This window comes from Pistacia vera, unplaced genomic scaffold (assembly GCF_008641045.1).
Source record: "Pistacia vera cultivar Batoury unplaced genomic scaffold, PisVer_v2 Contig499, whole genome shotgun sequence".
NCBI lineage: Eukaryota > Viridiplantae > Streptophyta > Magnoliopsida > Sapindales > Anacardiaceae > Pistacia > Pistacia vera.
In genome coordinates this window covers 365690-385192 of record NW_022196333.1, presented here as the reverse complement: position 1 = coordinate 385192, position 19503 = coordinate 365690, and the positions used below count along the sequence as shown (strand labels likewise).

The 19503-nt window shown below is 38.8% G+C and overlaps 2 protein-coding genes across 2 annotated transcripts; one reads left to right on the top strand and one right to left on the bottom strand.

Annotated features, from left to right (window-relative positions):
* Positions 1-5414: 5414 nt before the first annotated feature.
* On the bottom strand, positions 5415-9277 carry LOC116105418 (cation/H(+) antiporter 4-like). Its single transcript, XM_031391844.1, has 4 exons — positions 9118-9277; positions 7683-7738; positions 6611-7588; positions 5415-6515 (listed from the first exon to the last, which is right to left on the bottom strand). Exons 1-4 carry the CDS (start codon positions 9275-9277, stop codon positions 5415-5417), a joined length of 2295 nt encoding a protein of 764 aa, XP_031247704.1.
* Positions 9278-12554: 3277 nt separating this feature from the next.
* On the top strand, positions 12555-12882 carry LOC116105420. Its single transcript, XM_031391846.1, is given in 2 exon segments — positions 12555-12733; positions 12735-12882. Coding segments are annotated over 2 exon segments (327 nt in total).
* The last annotated feature ends 6621 nt before the right edge of the window (positions 12883-19503 follow it).

The following is a 19503-nucleotide window of genomic DNA, read 5'->3' as shown; positions in this document are numbered from 1 at the left end:
CCCCTAAGTCGCTTCCTTGGCTTCAGCCTGTGCCATGGAAGCAAGCTCGCTCCGGTAATCCTCAGGGAGATCGGACAGATCCATCTCGGGATTCCTAGAAAGAAGGGCAAAGATAGACTAAATCGTCCATTCCACAGCCCTATTCTCAATCTCTGCCTCTTGCTGCTGCATCTTTGCAGTTAGCGAAGTGACGCGACCCCTAGTAAAATGGAGCTCGGCCTCCAGCTCCACCTACTGCTTCTCGGTATTCTCCCACAGCTCGCCCTTATCCAGCTCTACTCGCGAGGCACACTCAACGGCCGCTTTCAGCTCTTGGTCTTTCTCACCAGCCTCCTTGGTGAGTCTGGCCATAGTCCTCCAGAGCTCGTTCATCTCCTCCCCTTGCCTCTCCAACTCGGCCTTTTGAAAGTCCACTGTGCGAAGAGCAACATTTCTCTCGTTTAGGTACTGGTTAGCCGAGGTGATGGACAAATCTCTCTCTGCGTCGGCGGCCGCCAGGTCCAGTTTAAGCTGTGCATTCTCTTCCCTCATCTCCACCAATCCCTCAGCGATCCCGAGCTAGACCTTTTGCAAAGACAAGTGCATGAAGAGCGAAGCCTGCATAGCGAAGAGAATAAAGTTAATTATTTTGCATAAGCAAATGTCTTCGCCAAGGGCAGTTTGTTTACCTGGCTCAGGTGGTAGAAGGACGTGGTCATTAGGTCCATGGTCTCGGAAGCCATGAACTATTCGAAGACCTCCGCGAGCCCACATTCGAGCAATGTGAAGACTATCGGCTACAGGTGGTCCAGTAGATGTCCCATCGACTCTAGGACGGGGGTACCAGTGCCTGCCGCAAGCAGATTCCCCCCTGCCGGCTCCTTTCCTGACCTCCTCCTAGGGACAAAGGTCCTATGTTACCTCACCTACTAACCCTTGGGAGCGATAGAGATGCCGGTCACGCCACCTGCTGGCCCTCCCAAGCGGAAGGCTTGGTAGGGCTACGACCTCTCAGATTGGACACCCAAACCCTCCAGTTCAGACTTTGACTCTTTGGTCTGAATCAGCCTCCTATTTTTCAGCTTCTGGGCCATAGTTTTCTGCTTAAGGCGAACAGGGTCCTTAGGTCGAGGCCAGGGCAGCCATCGGTGTGCCCCTGCCGGAGGGACCGCTGGGAGCCGCTCCAGCTTGTCTGGTGGTACTCCTTTGGGGAAAGGAAAATCGCCTTGGTCATGGTGACTTGGGCACTCTAAGAGGCATGGTCGTTGCATACGAACACCGTTAGTAAAACAGTTCGCTATGCGAAGAGTCAAAAAGAAGTCAAGATACTTACTCGGCGGGGTCTCTAAGGTCGCGTCCTTGTTGAAGAACTCGTATTTTCAAAAGTTCATCGTCGTCACGAGTAGCCTCGCATAGCGACTTGCCCCGAGTAGGAAATCGAAGGTTGTGATCCGGTCCGAGTCCACGAGCAGATCTAAGTTGGTCGTTTTGTTAACTGCCAGAAAAATAAACAGCTCGTTAGCAAAAGACATAAATTCAATGAATTCAAAAAGAAAAAGGACCTACTCGGCTCCCAGAAGCAGCAAATGCCGTCGTGACGAAAGAAAAAGAACTTCATCTCATACGGTCTTGCATTGCTCAGGTAGCTGTGTATCCCCGCTTCTATGGTAGGTCGCCTGGACAAGTAGTAGGGATCCTTATCCTTGCTCTTCTTTAGGATATATGAGCAGCCGAGTTCCACCGCAGTCAGCTCGCCCAACCCATTCTCACGACAAGCGATATACATGGCCACGGCAATCATGTACGTGTTTGGCATGAGTTGCATAGGCATGATCCCGAGATGATCCAGGACCGACCTGACAAAAGGGTGGAAAGGGATCAACCCCCCACACTTGATAATATCCTCAGAGATCGTGGCCAACCCTAGTGGCGAATATCGAGCTGTACGTGTCCTATTGCGGAAGACCTCCACGCTGATAGCGTACTGGTCTACCACCCTTTCGAGCTCTTCCTCGATAAGTACCGAGAAGATCTCCCGAATGTGACCCGTAGCAGCATCCTGCATGGGCGAACTGGTCCCTTCCTCAGCTCTAGTCATTGGGGGGCCCATTTTGCTACGGTTTGCAAAAGCGACTAGCAGAGAACCATTCAGTCCTCGTACACTATTTCGTACGATGACATGGAAAGGAAAATAAATATTTCCTTCCTTAAACCCTAGAAAAACCCTAACAGAATGCTTAAAGGGCCACCATCAGTGAACCTGACTCAACGAAGAATAATTCATCTCCGATGAGATTCCAACGGGCAGTCGTCTCATGGTGACTGTCGAAAGCAAAATTAAATCAAAATAGGAGAAGGGATTCGTCTTACCTCTTGAGATGAGAAAGATTGGCTGTTCTACTCCGAATATCAATCAAACACCACTCTGAAAGGCAAAGAACCAAGATTTGCAAAAAGTTTCTTGCTCTCTCTGAGAATGAAAATACTGTGACTTTGCCTGAAAAGAGCTTGGGGTTTATATAGCTGAGGAAGTGGCGCTTTGTTTTCTCGAAGTCAAACGACGTTTGGCAGAAAACCCACCTGAACATTGATCACTACCACGTGTCATGAACCAACGAAAAAGAGTGACCGTCACGCCTCGAAAAATCAGATCGTCATCCCTTTCTGTTGAAATACTCAAGCGATGGCACGTTTTCCCTCCTCCACATTTAATGTGCCCATGTCCACATTTAATGCTTTGAAAGGGAATGTCGTTTCAGCATGGCTCGCATTTAATGCGCATGGCTGGCACTTATTACGCTTAAGACATGTCTGTCAGGGCAAAAGGTATTCATTTAATGTATCTGCTACAAAAGCGCAACAGATAACATCTGAAGAGGTCGTTATGAAAAACACTCTTCGTTTCGAAAGTCGCGAAGTGATGTAATTCCTCAACCTCAACCTCAACAGATATCAGTTGCGAAGAAGCGACCACTTATCCTTTTGAAAGCTGCTAAGTGTAAACATGTCAAAGATTCCTCCCGGGTCGGAACCATCATTATAGCGCTAGATACCCAAATCCAGGTCGTTGGCTGTAAAGTTAAAGACCAACCTAGGTCACATGCGAGGAAATGTCCTTTCGACCTCCTTCATAATCAAATCGCTTCGAATAGCATCTCTTCGAGCACGTCAGATCAAGGCATTTGTAATTTCCAAGGTTCGATTCTCCAACCTTAAAAATTACGGGATTCTGTTATGCTTGAAAAAGTAAGGCTGACATAGTGCTCAGTTAACGCAAGTGGTCAAGGTCTGGGCAGATCCTACAACCATTCAGGCGCAGCCACGTCGCATCTTGGCATGAGCAGCATGGTCCTACCAGTGCAGTGGGTGCGTGCCAGACTGAAGAAAGGCTGGAGGTCATCCACGTGTCCAACCCCTGCATAAAGCAAGGAGATCGCGCAAGTAGGTGAATAACGGGACGTAAAGGAAGATTTGCACGGAACCTGACCCCTTTTTACGGATTCAGTAATGATTATCTCAATGTATCCCACTATAAATAGAGAGCTTCTCTCCCGTTTGTAGGATTTGCTCATTTTTACTCTTGATTAGCTATCTTTTCTCTGTAATATCTTTCTCTCTCATTTTTATTCTTATCAGCTCGCTAAGCAGCGACCTGATCCTTTAATTATCAATACAATACCAGTGGACGTAGGATTCGCTTGGTCAAGCATCCGAACCACTTTAAACATTATCTTGCTATTATTTACATTCTCAATCCCACTTTCAAGTGTCCTCTAGGCTAGCTCAGCATTTCACACGTGCGGTTAGTTGGTGTCAAATTCACGCATCAACAAGCCTTTTTGTGAAATCAGGTCTCCTTTTACCAAAAGCATAAACAGATGGAAAGCAAGTTGGTTGGGTGAAGGTGTGGCATTCCACAAGGTGGAGAAGCAGTTGGGCTGGGTTTTTTGTGCAATGGGGTGGGGATTAAGGCTATGCATGGCAGGATTTGGGTTGGACTAAGGTGCACAATTTCTGAATATCTCGTCTTGCGGCAAAATTTTCTCGATTTCTACTAATTTGATGGGTGAAACAGGAAAGAGATTCCAAGAAAGTAAACGAGATTTTATGTATACAACATAAGTGATTTTGAGAGGAATGGAAACGTAGAAACAATGGAATTAAAACCTCCAATATCGCGATAATTAAAGTTGAACTACGAAAATTGATAAAAAAAATTTAATTAATGTCAATCAAATGATGTGGTATTTGACATGACAATGTCAACTAAGTTGTTACGTCACTTTGTATAGAGATTTTTGTATGACTCTTTTTAAGTGTAAAAGAAAAAATTGTTTTAAGCACGAACAGAATTAGAAGCACCCTTTTTTTAAAGGGTAAACAATTTTTCCCAGCCAAGGTTTTCTTGATGACATTTTTCCACCCAAATAGTTTCAAAGTACCACTTTTCCACCTAAAGTTAATATTTCTTTACTACCTAAAGCCGATCCTGGCCAATTCCTAAGATTAAAATTCTCTCTATCACCACTATTTGAACCTCTGGACTCTTCTCTACAAAACCCCTCTCACTTCGGCACTTAATTTCTCGTTGATTACAGGTCATCGCAAAGCTAGAGTTTCTTGTTCTTAGTTGATTTTGGACTTATTCCAATGGTGAGTATTCAATAGGTCATCACCATTCGATCCACCAATCTCCACTCTACAAAATCCTTCTTACCATGGCTCCTGGTAACTCGCCAAACGCCGACTAAGAAAGTGAAGTGTATTTTAGGTATTAAAAGAATATAAACTTTGGGTGTGAAAATGTCATTAAGGCAAACCTTGGGTGGGAAAAAGTTGTTTAGTCCTTGTTTAAAATGGAAAAGGCCGGGCTATTCACATTTGATTTGATGATCCAAAGCGAATTGAAAGCTTTGTAAGCGTTATGTTATTGATAATTATCCGTTAGCATGATTTTTAAGTACAGTAATACTTTATATAGAAATTTTTTTATAAAAACTCTTTCATACAAACAAATGTGTTTCAAGGTGATCGGATAATTTTAGATTAAAGATAAACTAAATAAATTAAATGAGATTACGTATCAAATATGCAATCATCAATTTATAGAGAATAATTTGTGTCAATAATCTTTACTTATAATGTAGTAATAATAATAGTGTTATTACATGAGCATCTCCCAGTTGGTTGCCTCAATATATTTTTTTTTTTTTCAAATAAATAATGTTCAAAATATGAACAATAAAATTAATCAAATAAAAAAAAAAAAAAAAATTGCTACGCATAAAAGGGGATTCTCTAAAATATCTAATATATTAATTAAAGTTTAATCAAACTTAATTGAATAATAAACAATTTCACTACCCACGGCCTTAAGATCCCATGAACTAGAAAATCTTCATCATCCAGAATGTACATGAATTGAGTTGGACGGACTAAGTTGTCTGTTGTTGTTGCACAATCAAAACTGAGCATCTGCTACTGTAATCTTTTGATGCAAGAAGCTCTCCTAGGGCTCCAAGCTCTGGGAATTCAGTCCATGCTGTGAGTCCTGACGTTTGGGGTGACTCTAAATCCACTCTCCTCCCAACAATCATCAGATTGAATTCATTGACTAGAGAGTGAAGCAGTGTTGCGGTTTCGGGTCCATCGCTTACCTCTTCCTCTTTGTAATGTATATATCCATTGTTCTTGACATCCCTCAATATCACGGTATCCAGCACTTTTCCCCAGTTGTTGCTTTCCTCATCATTTTCCGCTGCAACCAAATGAATCACTGTGAGGGTAACCCTGGTGTTTAGAACCATCCGTTTTGCGAAAGTTAATGCCTCGCGGTCATCGGGACCTCCTATAAATATGACCGCAACTTTGTATTCTGGTTCTGATAATGGATCATCGTCGACCGGACGGTTTAATTTGCCGCGATCGATGAGGATTCCTACTGAACAAGGAGACATTTCCAGGACCCTAGAATTTAAGGTTCTTATGTATTTATCATCCGATTCTACACTTCCATCAATGTACCATCTGCGATGGAATGGGAGGATTATGAGTGATGCAGTTTTGTCCAATGCGAGAGTGCATATATCTTCATGCATGAAACTAGGTGAAGAAACTGCTGTGAAGGCGTTGAAAGATAGAACTCCCCAATTGTTTCCCTCAAATTTATTGAAAGAAACGATGATATTCTCGAAATATGAAGAGTCATCGGGGATTCTTTTCTTGTCGTGGGAAATGAAGATCGGAGTTGATTGTCCTCTAAGCTTCATGAGGTGAAGAACATTAACAACCATGGGACTGTCTTTAGAAGGCATTGCGACATCCAACAGATTGATTGCCGCGGCCACATCATCGGGTACATGGATGCAAGTAACTATTGAAACCTCTGAATAAGGCTTTAAAGCCATGATGTTCCTTTTATGGTAGCCCGCATATTTTCTTGTAGGATCGTAGAGAGTTTTCACAAGCATAGGCACAATGATTGACATAATCAGGATGAAATCAAACAAAAGAGCATACAATTCTGCATCTATAATCTGCATTCAAAACAAGTTGGGATTACGTTCAAGAAGGAAATCAACAATAAACAGAATATTAATCAATGAATTATTTATAAAAAAAAAAATTATACCTTTTGGTCATTTAAGTGGATGAACTCGGCGAGCTCAACAGCACCTTTAGAACACATAATGATGGAAACTGTTAAAGCATCTTTTAAAGGCATGTTGTTATACAAGGGTGGCAGCAAGCAAGCCCCAAATTTCACCATCATCGCTGCGGCGGCGGTAAATGCAGTAATTACTAAGAGATGATTGTGAGGAATGAAGAACAATTTTTCGACCCTCATACCACCTGTTACAAATAACATCGGTAAAAATATATGATTTGTCATACTTTCTAGCTTCTCAACCAAAGTAGATCCCACTGGTGGCCCATCTGGAATTGCCAGACCAAGAAGATGAGGCCCCAAGAACCTAAACGCTGGAGACCATTTGGCTATAAGTAAAGAAATCAGAAACATAAATTCCAGGAGTCCCATGAAAAAATCGTCTACAGGCTTGCCTTCAGGGAGGCGTCTAATGAAGAATTTGATTGCAGGCCGAATCACCAAAAAGAGAAACGCAGTGTAGATGACAACAGTAGTAAGTTCCATGAGAGTTTCGTGAAAATTTTCTTTGAACAAAGTACAAAAAACGAAGAGAAAAATGCTCAAAATTTCACTAACAACTGCAGAACTCTGTGCGATTCTTCCAAGTTCTGAATTTATGATCTTTAATTCACTAAGCACACAAGTTATGACTGGAAATGTAGAAGCAGTATAACCAACTACAATCCCCATAGATATATACTTTTCTTCTTCAGTATCACAGAAAACCTGTAGGATTGTTAAAGCAAACACTGCAGGCGGTATAATGGAAAGGAAACCAATATAAATCGCCCTTTTACTCACCCTTATTACCATGGTTGGATCCATTTTAACTCCAGTCAAGAAGAGAAAGCCAGAATAGCCAAATGCCCCAAATACTCCAATCCCGTTTACGACGGCACTTGTTATCAACTTCGCGGAACCAGTTTTTCCGATTACTGCTGGAGAGAGTATCAGGCCAGCCTAGGAATTCATACAAGTAACATAACTTTTATTAACATTAATGAACATTTACAAGAATATTAATTAAGGAATGTAAAAATTAAAGAGAACTTACGAAAAGCTGAGAGGTGAACAATGGAAATCCCAAGTGTTTGAAAATGTAATGGCAGGCTTGAGAGATCAAGAATACCAAACCCATGAGCATTTCAACTCTTGGTAAAGAAAAATCCAACCATTCTTCCTTGCCTCCTCGTGCAAGTCCCCCCAGCAAGCCAAGTGAATGAATCTTAGGGGGAAGAATTACGCAAACTCTTGTTTCATTATAGAAGCCCGGTTGGCTTGAAAAACTCATGATTATTATAAATTAATGTGGCTTAATTTGTTAATCAACTTTGCTAATTAATTATTCTCCTGCTTGTGGGTTCACAGGAAATAGAAGAAACTTTGTTCTGTGTTTTGTGTTTGTGTTTGAAAATGGTAGAGATGGGGAATGAATTATGAAGACGAAGAAAGAGATCAAACAGTTATCCAAATTCTTTGATTTGTTATCAACTATTTTAGTTGGTTTTAGTACCAAATTAGAAAAAGCTGTTTGTTTGATTAGTGGTTTATGCAACTCGCTAACAAGAAAACTAAGGAACACTTTCTCAAATTATAAGTATAATTGGTCGAATGGATCAAATCTGGTTAGGAATAATAATTCAAGTTTATATATATATATATATATAGAGAGAGAGAGAGAGAGAGAGAGACCATTAAATTTGACATGACATGAAATCGATTTCAACTGTTTATTAAGATAAACTTTGAGACGAATGGTTGTTGAGCAGGACTGTAACTAATACTTAAAGTTGAAGGTGTATGGAGTAAATTAACTAGATGAAATGGTTATCGATAAGTATATGGGGTTAGTAATTAGCAACCCTCTGAGCTAATTATGTACTAACCCCTTAGCTATAATTGGGTTAGTTATTAGTGTGATTTTTGCAATGTAATAATTACATAATAAATATACCTATAAAGGAATCAAATGGAATTTAAATAAATATAACATTAAAAATCCAAAATTGATTTACGAGAGTGTTACCATCTTCATTAGTATCACTGAAAATCTATGCAAGAAACCAATGTAACGGCCCTATTGCTCAGCCTGGTTAATGAGTATGGTTGGATACTTGGATCCATCTGAACTAAGAGAGAGCTAACATAGCCAATGTCTCAAGTCAACTAAAACCTGAAAATTTCAAAATCTTCTAGGAATTCCAGGAATTCTGTAGCTATTAGGTCTGTCCAAATCTCCTTTAATTAAAGAGTAAACTACATTTACCCACCCAAGGTTTGGCGAATCTGAAAGTTCCCACCCATGGTTTTATAAATTCTAAATTACCATCCTTAAATTAACAGAAAATTGTTTAATTTAATGGTTAAACGATAACATAGTCAGCACACAGCCGTCTGACCCCTCTCTCTCTCTCTCCCTCCTTTCACTCCTTCCTTTCTCTCTAAGATTTTAGCCAGGTTTGCACCAAAATTTGGCATTGATTAACTACCTGACTCCATCATCATCTTCCTCTCACCATCCTCTTCAAAACCCCCACTAGCACTGCCACCAACAACCATCATTTCCACCTTTTGCGATTGCATCTCTCCATCACGATGCGCACTCAAGTTTGTTGTGTTTGTGCTAAGTCCACCATCCACTGCCAACATCGAGCTCCTCTCTTCTCCCTTGACACACCGGTAACCATCTCAAGTATCACCGATTATTGTTTCCTACTCGAGATCGTCGTTCGTTTTCTAAATTTGTGAGTGGGTGGTGGTTTGTGGTTGAATTTGTTAGTAATTTGGTGGCGGTAGGGCTGACTTTGGGGTTTAGAGAGATTGCGATGATGCTGAATGGGTGGAATAGTGGTGGGCTCGGTTTGTGGTTGTTTTTGGATGGGTTTAGAGCTGAGTTTGTGGAGGTTTTTGAGTGGGTTTGTGGCTGAATTTGTGAGTGATTTGGTGGTGGTTTGTAGTGGTTGTTTGTTGGCAGCGGGGCTGAATTTGGGATTTAAAGGGATTGTGATCGTGGTGAATGGGTGGTATGGTGGTGGTGAATTTGGGGTTTTGGTCATAATGGTGTTGAAAGGTGGTGGTGGTGGTTGGATGGTGATGGTGATGGTGGTTGGGTGGCGTTGTAATCAAAATAAGGGTAGCATGGTAATAGCACTGTTTGCAACTGTGTCAGATGTCAAAATTCATTAACAGTGTTAATTTATAGGTGGGAATCTAGAATTTATGAAATCGCAAGTGGAAACTTGCAAATTCGCCAAACCTTGGGTCGGTACATGTCGTTTACTCTTAATTAAAATTAGAGCAAGACTTGAAAAAGAGGAGAAAGCCCTTGTTGATTTCATAGACATAATTTTGAATATCTAAAATGAATCACTATATATTAGACTTAGTCTTAATTTTACATATAATTTAAGAGTGGAGTTATTGGCATCCCACTAATGGACTAAAGAAACCTCACTTCTTAAAACACCTCATTTCAAAATTTTAAAATATTTTTTTTTTCTTATGGCTCCCCATAAATTTCATAAATGTCCTTCATTCTATTTTTTTAATATTTTAACAGAGTTAACATGTTATTCCCCTTACTAATGTTATATAACCCTCAACATCATCATTCTTGAAATAAAATTTAGATAATTAAATTGGAAGTTTAGAAAAATTGAAGCTGAAAAAAATCCTTGCAAATAATCCCAAGAGCATAATGCAGTTTAAAAACATAATATATATACCAATACTTTGAAGGAAAAAATAACAATAAATATATATGTGAGGCAATTAAAAACTCGCAATTTTGTACTGCACGTAACTTGGTATACCTTATCGTAAATCGTCTTCTTCCATTAAATTATCTTTTTGTTAAGAATGATTTGAATAGCATGAAAAAAGTTAGGGTTTATAAGATAATACTAAGGTGTGAAAGTATTTGTAAGGAACAGAAAATTAAAGTCAATTTTAATAATTTAATATAGGGATAAATCCATCCCTGTAGTAAGAGGAGTAGTTATGAACCCTGTAGACCACCCCCATGGGGGTGGTGAAGGAAGGGCTCCAATTGGTAGAAAAAGACCCGCAACCCCTTGGGGTTATCCTACACTTGGAAGAAGAAGTAGAAAAATGAATAAATATAGTGATAATTTGATTTTTTTGCCACCGTAGTAAATAGGAGAGAAAATCGAATTTCTTTCTTCGTTTTTACAATTTACAAAAAAAAAAAAAAAAGGATTTAATTAATATTTTACTATTTTTTATATTTTTATATTTTAGAGTTCTAACTATTAGTTAGTTATGGGCTATGGGCGAACGACAGGGGCTATATGTCAATAGTTAAAAATAAAATACAACACAATATACAATACAGATCGACATGGCAAGGAGCCATGCATGGAATAGTGCGCGAAAGAGCGATCAAGGGGATACGGGAAAGGAAAAGAAAGGAAAACCCGACAAAGCCAAAACAGATTGGCAATCAAACAATTAAAAAAGGTTAGCAAACATGAATAGAATAAGAGGCCAACTGCAACAAGCAGTTGCTCCCAGCTAGTGGAAAAGGTGAGATTCCTTTTTATATTACTGAAGAGCTTGAATAATAGTAGATAAAAAGAAAGTCCTGCTATATCTACTGTATTTTATCCAGGACCGCTTGCTTCTGATCCCGCTTTAGAGTCTGTGCCGGTTGATGATCCTCAGTCACAAGGTCAAGGGGGGTATGAAGTATTGATTTTAGGGTAGGGAGTTCATGCAAAGGCTCCCAGAATGAAGATAGCATGGAAGATTCTGAAACACAATAATCTCTTATCGGAATTCTTCAAACAGAGGGTTCTTGCCTCCAAGCACTTATGGGATGCTTTTCCTAAAACTGGGCACTCATGCGCGCCTGGGCTAGTATTTTTGAAGTTGAAAAATCCCTGATTTGATTGGTGATGGGGGATTTATTAAAAAATGGGGGTTTTTGTCCATTAATGGGTTGCTAGGACTGTAGAGCTGGGCAAAAAGCCCGAGACCGGGAGGACCAAGTCAAGCCCTTGGGAAGGTGACCAGGCCCGGTCCCTCCTCCAGGGCCCCGGCGTGTTAAGCCTTATCTATATCTTCATTCAAATGATAGCATCTTTATCTATCTTCATTCAAATGTCAGCAAGTGCTTATCTCTATTTTCTTTGGGTTTCTTATCTTGCTATCTCATTCTTGTTATTCTTGTTATTAACTTGTACAGCTGCTACTTATCTTCTCATGTAAATTCTCTATATATGTTGATATTGTAATTCAACCAAGACACAAGAAATACAAAATAGTTTTCCAGCCTATTCTTTCTTTTATAGGGCCTGGGTTCAAAAACCCCCTAACCCAATTACCAAATCCCCCTAACAAATAACCAAAACCCCCTATAATATATGTAATACATAATAAATCTATGGGTTAAATGTAATTATACAATTAGGGGGCTAAATTGAAATTTTCTAGGCCAATGGGACCGATCCTAAACAGGTCAGGCTCGAGCTTGGGATCGGTTCAGACTCTCACAAAAGTGACTGGCCTAGGACCGATCCCAGCCAATTTGGGATCGATCCTAGTTGGGCTTGGGCCTGGGACCATCGGGCCCAACTTTTGCCCACCTCTAGGTAATAGATCCACTCATAATTTAGTATTGTTTAAAAAAAAAAAAAATTCAGCCCACTTCAAAATAAATTCTTGCTTCCACCCCTAACCAAGGTTAGGCTAACCGACTGTAGCAGTCAATCTAAAGAAAAAAAAAAAAAAAAGCACTGATAGTAGGATGAGTGTTGGGGGAAAAATGTTAACTAATAGGTTTATATTATAAAATTCTGGNTGGCACTCGGCGCATGTCTTTGATCAACCCCGGTTCCGTCACTCGTATCTGGTTGAACCAGTACTTCCTTTCCGCCGTTCCTAGGGACCACCCACTCCCGTTCCCATGAGTGATCCGAGACAGTACGCGGAGATTAATCGGTCTCTTTTGGTTCTCATTCCAAAAGTTGAGCAGCCTGTTAGCATAAAAATGGCAATTATCCTCCTTCTATTCGTTCTGGATACGGGCCTAGTCCTGAGTGCGCTGTCTGTCTTCTCGGCTGGCCCAAACAACGGGATTGGTCCTGGGATTAGCACCAAAATTCCTCGGCATCTCATCCTCCTGTTGCTGGTCATTTCCTAAAGGATCGAAGGTTCAGCCGACGCCTCAAAGTGGATTTGTTGTGCGAAGAGTGCGACCGGGATTTAGAGTTAGAATAGCGGGGAAGACTTGACCTCAGGCAGCGTGAAACCAGTTTATTTAATTCGATGTAGTGGTCCGATTGCCTAGTGGAAGCCCTGAGGCACTCTTGCGTACGCTCGGCTCCTCTACCAATCACCACAGCGCGAGATGCGCAAGAGTGACCCATCTCTCCACACCAACTGGACCATACAATACACTCTTTATAAGAAAAAAAAGATTTGGAACCGAAAGATAGGAAATAAATTGACTTCCAGAGCGGAAGGGAATACTTAACCACGCCTCGAGTCCCAGTCTCCTAGTGGTGAGATGGTAAAGGGCAATGTCCGGTTCTGGCCAAGAGATGTCTTTGCTCCGTCCCCCTTCTTGTTGGTTGGCACAAGCCCTTGTAGTAGTAAGTCTTTCCTCCGGCCGGATCGGATGTTAGAGTCAATTCCATTGTAGGTTTGACCATTAAGTGAATGCAATATAGGTAGAATTTGAATCAACGACCTAAGAGTCTTCTTTTGCCTATCGTAGTTACCTTGATGTGATAAATGGTCCAACTTTCTTGAAAGATATCAGATCTTGAAAGTCCTGCTCATATACATACTAATATGATCGCTACCAGGTCATCCCACTACACACCATCAAGCAACCACTACTGAAGCTATCAACTCAATTCTCTCGTTCGAATGGGGAGATAGATAAAAGAAACGAAACTCTATAAAATATCATAAGAGAAGAAGATTTTCATTCCAGCTTAAATAAGTAAGACTTGACTCTTTTAAAAATTCCGATCAACAACTTGGAGGGATGGCTGAGTGGCTTAAGGCATTGGTTTGCTAAATCGACATACAAGAAGATTGTATCATGGGTTCGAATCCCATTCCCTCCGGCGCGGGAGTGAAACAGGCGGGCGAAATGAGAAGAGCACTACTTAGTGACTAGGAGCGGGGAGCCCGTTGCGCGTAGCGGGCGGATGTAGCCAAGTGGATCAAGGCAGTGGATTGTGAATCCACCATGCGCGGGTTCAATTCCCGTCGTTCGCCCATAAGGGATANTATAATTCTTCAATCCTGGTAATAATTATTTCGAGAAAAGCTTTTTTTATAAAAAAATTTGGATTTCTCATCATATAGATTTACTATATTTCAGTACCGATACTAGAAATAATAAAAACTATTAACTTTGAACAATCTTTATATTCTTGTAAAAAAGTTTACAGTTCTTTAAATTTAACTAATATGATAATAATTAGTTCGAGAAAAGACAAAATAAATATAGCATTTGTCGGCTATGATTCTCTCTACGATTCTCTTAAAAGATGGAAGGTGCGAGTCATACCTAATGCATTTTTACATTCCACAACTTCGATCATAGTAGTTATTCGAGACGAATAAGGCAAGACAACTAAGAGATATTAGAGATTTTAATGTTATTTACTCCTTTTTTTTATCTCTTTGGATTTTCTTATCATATAGGTTTATTATATTTTGGCATTAATTTATTTTGTTTTTTTAATTATAATTATTATTTTATATAAATTAATAAACTTAAGATTTATTATTAAACTAGTTTAAATAAATAATTCTTAATTTAAATATTTTTATATTTTTGTAACACATCACTCCATGACATCATGGTTATATAAAACTAGAAAACTTAAACCGTAGGTAAGACAGAAAACTTAAATCGTAGGTAAGACATTCTTTATCATATTAAATATTCTAACAAACTTTTTAAAGTCAATAATTAATGCTTATAGAAAAAAGCAATATATTCTCCACTTTAAAATTAAAGCAGGGAGCTTTCATTTATTAATCTAACAATATGAGTGGAATTTTTTTAAAATAATAATAAATCTAAAACTGCGTTCAGCCTCTATCCTATCCCTATCCTATCCAAAATACATATTTATTTCCTATTCTCAAAATTCAATCCTATTCTATTCAACTATTTTTAAACCCCCTAAGTCCCTTAGATTTGTTAATTTAACTAAACACCCCCAATAATTTTTTTTTTTATAAATTAACAAAAAACTCCCACCCACTCACATTTGTCAAATTTTGGCCACCACCATCGGAAGGTGGCTGGTATCTGTCGTAGTGATGCACTATCGGTTAGATCTGACTGGTAGTACCAGTCAGATCCACTATAGATCTAGCCAAAAAAAGCCAAATGTACGACCATAGATCTGGCCGAAAAAGACCAGATGTACAACTATAGATCTAGTCGTTGATGGCCAGATCTTTGACTATATTTGATCATCAACGACGCCCATATCCTGGCCGTTAAAGCCGTAGATCTGGCCGAAAAAAGTTATATCGACACATGACCGACTAGATTCAGCCAATCGTGTGCCATCACGGCAAATTCCGGCCACCTTCTAGCGATGGTGGCCAGAAGCTGGCATCAACACATGATCGGCTAAATTCAGCCAGTCATGTGCCATTACGACAAATTCCGACCACCTTTTAGCGGTGGTGGCCAGAAGCTGGCAAATGTGGGTGAATGGGGGTGTTTTTATCTATTTATAAACTTTTTATTATAGGGGGTGTTTAGCTAAATTAACAAACTTATGAAATATTTTTGTTAACTTTTAAATCTACCTCATAATCAGAACTCAACTCAACTTTTTCAAAAATACTACTCAAAATAATAAAACAAACACAGCCTAAGTTTTTATTAATATTAGTATTAAATTAAATTGATAAAATTAAGAATAAAATAAAGTGTCAATGAGTCAAAAGAATAAATTCCATTGAAATGAATAAAGTTTTCTTTATAATGAAGAAATCCTTTACTCTTTTCACACCTTTATGAAGAATTGCTATCTTCTTAGTGAAGGTATTATTATTTAATTATACTCTTTGAAATTGAATATGTTTTATATTTTATATATAAATGAGAAACAACTATTAAATATATTTAAAGTTTTGAATTTGGATATGCTTAGATAAAACAAGGAAAAAATATAGTATCAACAGAAATAAATTGAAAATTTAATGCAATTAATAAATAGATTCCTCTAGCTATACATCTTTTTATCTTTTTAATTCATATAATAAATGAATGAGTAAAACTATTGACCACAATTAAATAGTTTTAAATAACAAAAAAATCTTATAAAAGCTCATAAATTCAAATACCTTTTATTTAATGACATTATTCAAAAGCAAAAATTAAACATTCAAATAGAAATCAGAGAAGAGAGAAAATGAGGGTTCGGGTTTCTCATTGCAAAAGAAGAGAGGGAAAAATACAATACAATGCAAAAGAGGGAAAATGAGATAATATACAAAACTAATAAAAGACTAAACTACCCTTACTATATAAAAGACTAAACTACACTTATAGTAAATATATAATAACTCTAACATCCCCCCTCCAACTCACGATGCGGCTGCAGAAAGCATCAAGAGTTTGCCAACGAGAAAGCGAAAGCGTGAAATAGGATGCAATTTGGTAAAGAAGTCAGTAAGCTGCAAGGAAGAAGAAACAAAAGGCAAAGTAATGGTGCCATGCTTGAGGTGGTGATGGGTAAAAAGACAATCGATCTCAATGTGCTTGGTTTGTTCATGAAAAACTGAATTGTGAGCAATCTGAATAGAACTATATATGATTGTCACAATACATGGGAGAGGGATGAGAAAGAGAAACACTCATATCTGCAAGTAACCAACATAACCAAACAATCTCTTTGATAGTGCATGCACATAGCACGATACTCTGCTTCGGCAGTAGATTGAGAAACAACAGTTTGTTTCTTGCTCTTCCAAGAAATAAGAGATTCACCCGAAAAGATACAAAAACCAGTAACAAACTTGCAATCCATAAAATCACGGGCCCAATCAGCATTAGAGTATGCACGAAGCTCCAAGGATGAGGTGGATGAAAGTCAAAGATTCTGAAAGACGCGAAGATACCGCAAAATACGAAGAACAGCTGCCCGGTAGTAGGAGAAGCAACAAACTGACTGACAATATGAACAGCATATGCAATGTCTGGACGAGTGATAGTGAGGTAGACCAAACTGCCAACAATAGTGCAATATAAAGTAGGATCTAACAAAGGAGTACCATCAGAAGGCGTATACCGAATATTAAGCTCACAAGGAGTATCTATAGTTCTAGTATCAGTGAGACAAGCACGCTCAAGGATATCAGCCGTGTACTTAGACTAAGAAAGAAGGTAACCTTTTGGAGAAGAGGCAACTTCAATACCCAAAAAGAAGAGAACCCAAATCCTTCATTTCAAACTGATGGGCTAATTTTGACTTCAACACTACAATCCCATCAACATCATCACCAATAATAATCATATCATCAAGATATAGGGAAAGCAAAATATGACATGTAGACACTTGATAAAGAGAGATGAGTCATGATTACTGGAGGAAAACCCAAGAGTTGTGATCACAGTAGAGAAATTTTCAAACCAAGTTCGAGGTGCATGTTTGAAGCCATATAAAGCGTTCTTAAGCCTGCAAACTTCTCCATGTTTATGAGAGACACCAGGCGAGGGAATCATGTAAACTTCTTTATTTAGATCACCATCAAGAAAGCATTCTTAACATCCATCTGAGATATATGCCATTGATGAGTAGATGCAACTGCAATAAGAGTACGAATTGTAGTCATTTTTGCAATAGGAGCAAAAGTCTCCTCATAATTTATACCATACTGCTGAGAAAACCCCTTAGCAACCAATCTAGCTTTGTAGCGCTCAACGGACCCATCAGACTTGGTCTTGATTTTATAGACCCAACGAGAACCAATTGTACTTTTACCAGAAGGTAAAGGTACCAAATCCCAAGTATCTGTCTTTTGCAAAGCAGAAAGTTCCTCATTCATAGCATGCTGCCAAAGGGGGTCAAGAACTACCTCTTTGTAGGATATGGGCTCAGAGACACAATGAATAGATGCTAAAAATAAAGAAAAAGAAGTGGAATAACAAGAGTAAACAAAATCTAGTAGGTGAGTAGACTTATGAGTGCATCGAGGATAACTAGGAAAATCTACAATCTTAGGAGGAGTTTGGGCGACTACATGAGGAGGGGAAGTATTGAAAGGTGTAGATTATGAAGTACTAGTAACTGCAGAACTAACAATGCGATTTTCTCTCCGAGAATAATAAAGAGGAAAAAGGGCTATAAGAGCAATAGATGAGTCAGAACCTGTAATGGAAGGGACGTGTGGAGGAAAGCTATCTATATGGACAGAGAAATGATCAATATGAATGAGATCAGTTTTGGTCAAGTTGTGAGTAATATCAGGAATAAAAAAGAAAGGTATATGCTTAAGGAACAAAACATGACGAGATACATATAGTTTCCGTGAAATTGGATCAAAACAATGACACCCCTTTTACCCTTCACCATAACCAAGAAACTCATAAATGGCAGAGCGACGATAGTTTAGTACACTCTACATGAGGAAGAAGGACAAAATAAGTAGAGCCAAAGACTCTCAAGAATGAATAATCAAGAGCATGCCCATATAAATTTTTGAAAGGTGACAAACCTGAAGTGTGAGACAATGGGATCTTATCAATTAAATTGAATGTAGTAAGTATTGCTTCTCCCCAAAATCACTTGGAACAAAAGAAGACAACAAAAGAGAACGAACAGTTTCAACAATGTGCCTATGTTTTCTTTCAGCAACACTGTTTTGCTCAAGAGTGTCTATCTAAGATATTTGATGAATAGTTCCATCCAAAGCAAGCAATTCAAAAAATTTATTGGAAGTATATTCACCATCCAAATCACATCTAAAACACTTAATAACAACATAATGTTGAGTTTTTATAAGAGCTCGAAAGTTATTATAAACGCTAAAGAAGTCAGAATGAATTTTCATAAGATAAACCAAATAAAAACGAATGTGATCATCAATAAAAGAAACATAATATCAAGAACCCCCTTTCATTACTTTGGGTGAAGGTCCCCACACATCAGAATGAACTAAATCAAATGGTGCAATAGAACAAGAAGTAATTCGATTAAAAGGCAAAGCAGAAAATTTTGCAAGTTTACAATCACTACAATTAGAAATATCATGAGTTTGCAAATTTCCTAAGATTCTTGTAGAGGTTAAAAATCTTAAGCGAGAGGTTGAAACATGACCAAGATGAGAATGTCATAAATAAAAGCTAGAAGATGAAAAACACAAATGAAAAGAATACAAGTTAGCACTAGGAGCTGCAAATACTAGTAATCTCAACTCGTCCAAAACATATAATAAGCCTTGCCTACGACTTATCCCAATCAGCTTCTGGGACTACGGATCCTGCACATGACAAGAGGTAGAAGAAAAAGAGACTGAGTAACCAGAATCACACAATTGACTAACAGAGACAAGGTTCAATTTGAGCTTAGGAATGTGGTAAACATTAGAAAGAGATAAATGAGATGTGATAATATAATCATCTCCTGCTAATGGCATAAGAGTGCCATCAGTAGTCATGACAGACACAGATGATGATGGATACAAGGAAACATATGATGTGAAGCTCCAAAATCCAAAACCCATGTGGAGGAGGACATACTTGAAAAACTAAGAGGTAACTAACCTATCGAAGAAAAAGTGGACATAGCATGCAGTTATATAGCAAAGAACTTCTAAAACTACTCAATAAGGGCTACAAGTATGGGATTTGAGGATGAGGCTCCAAA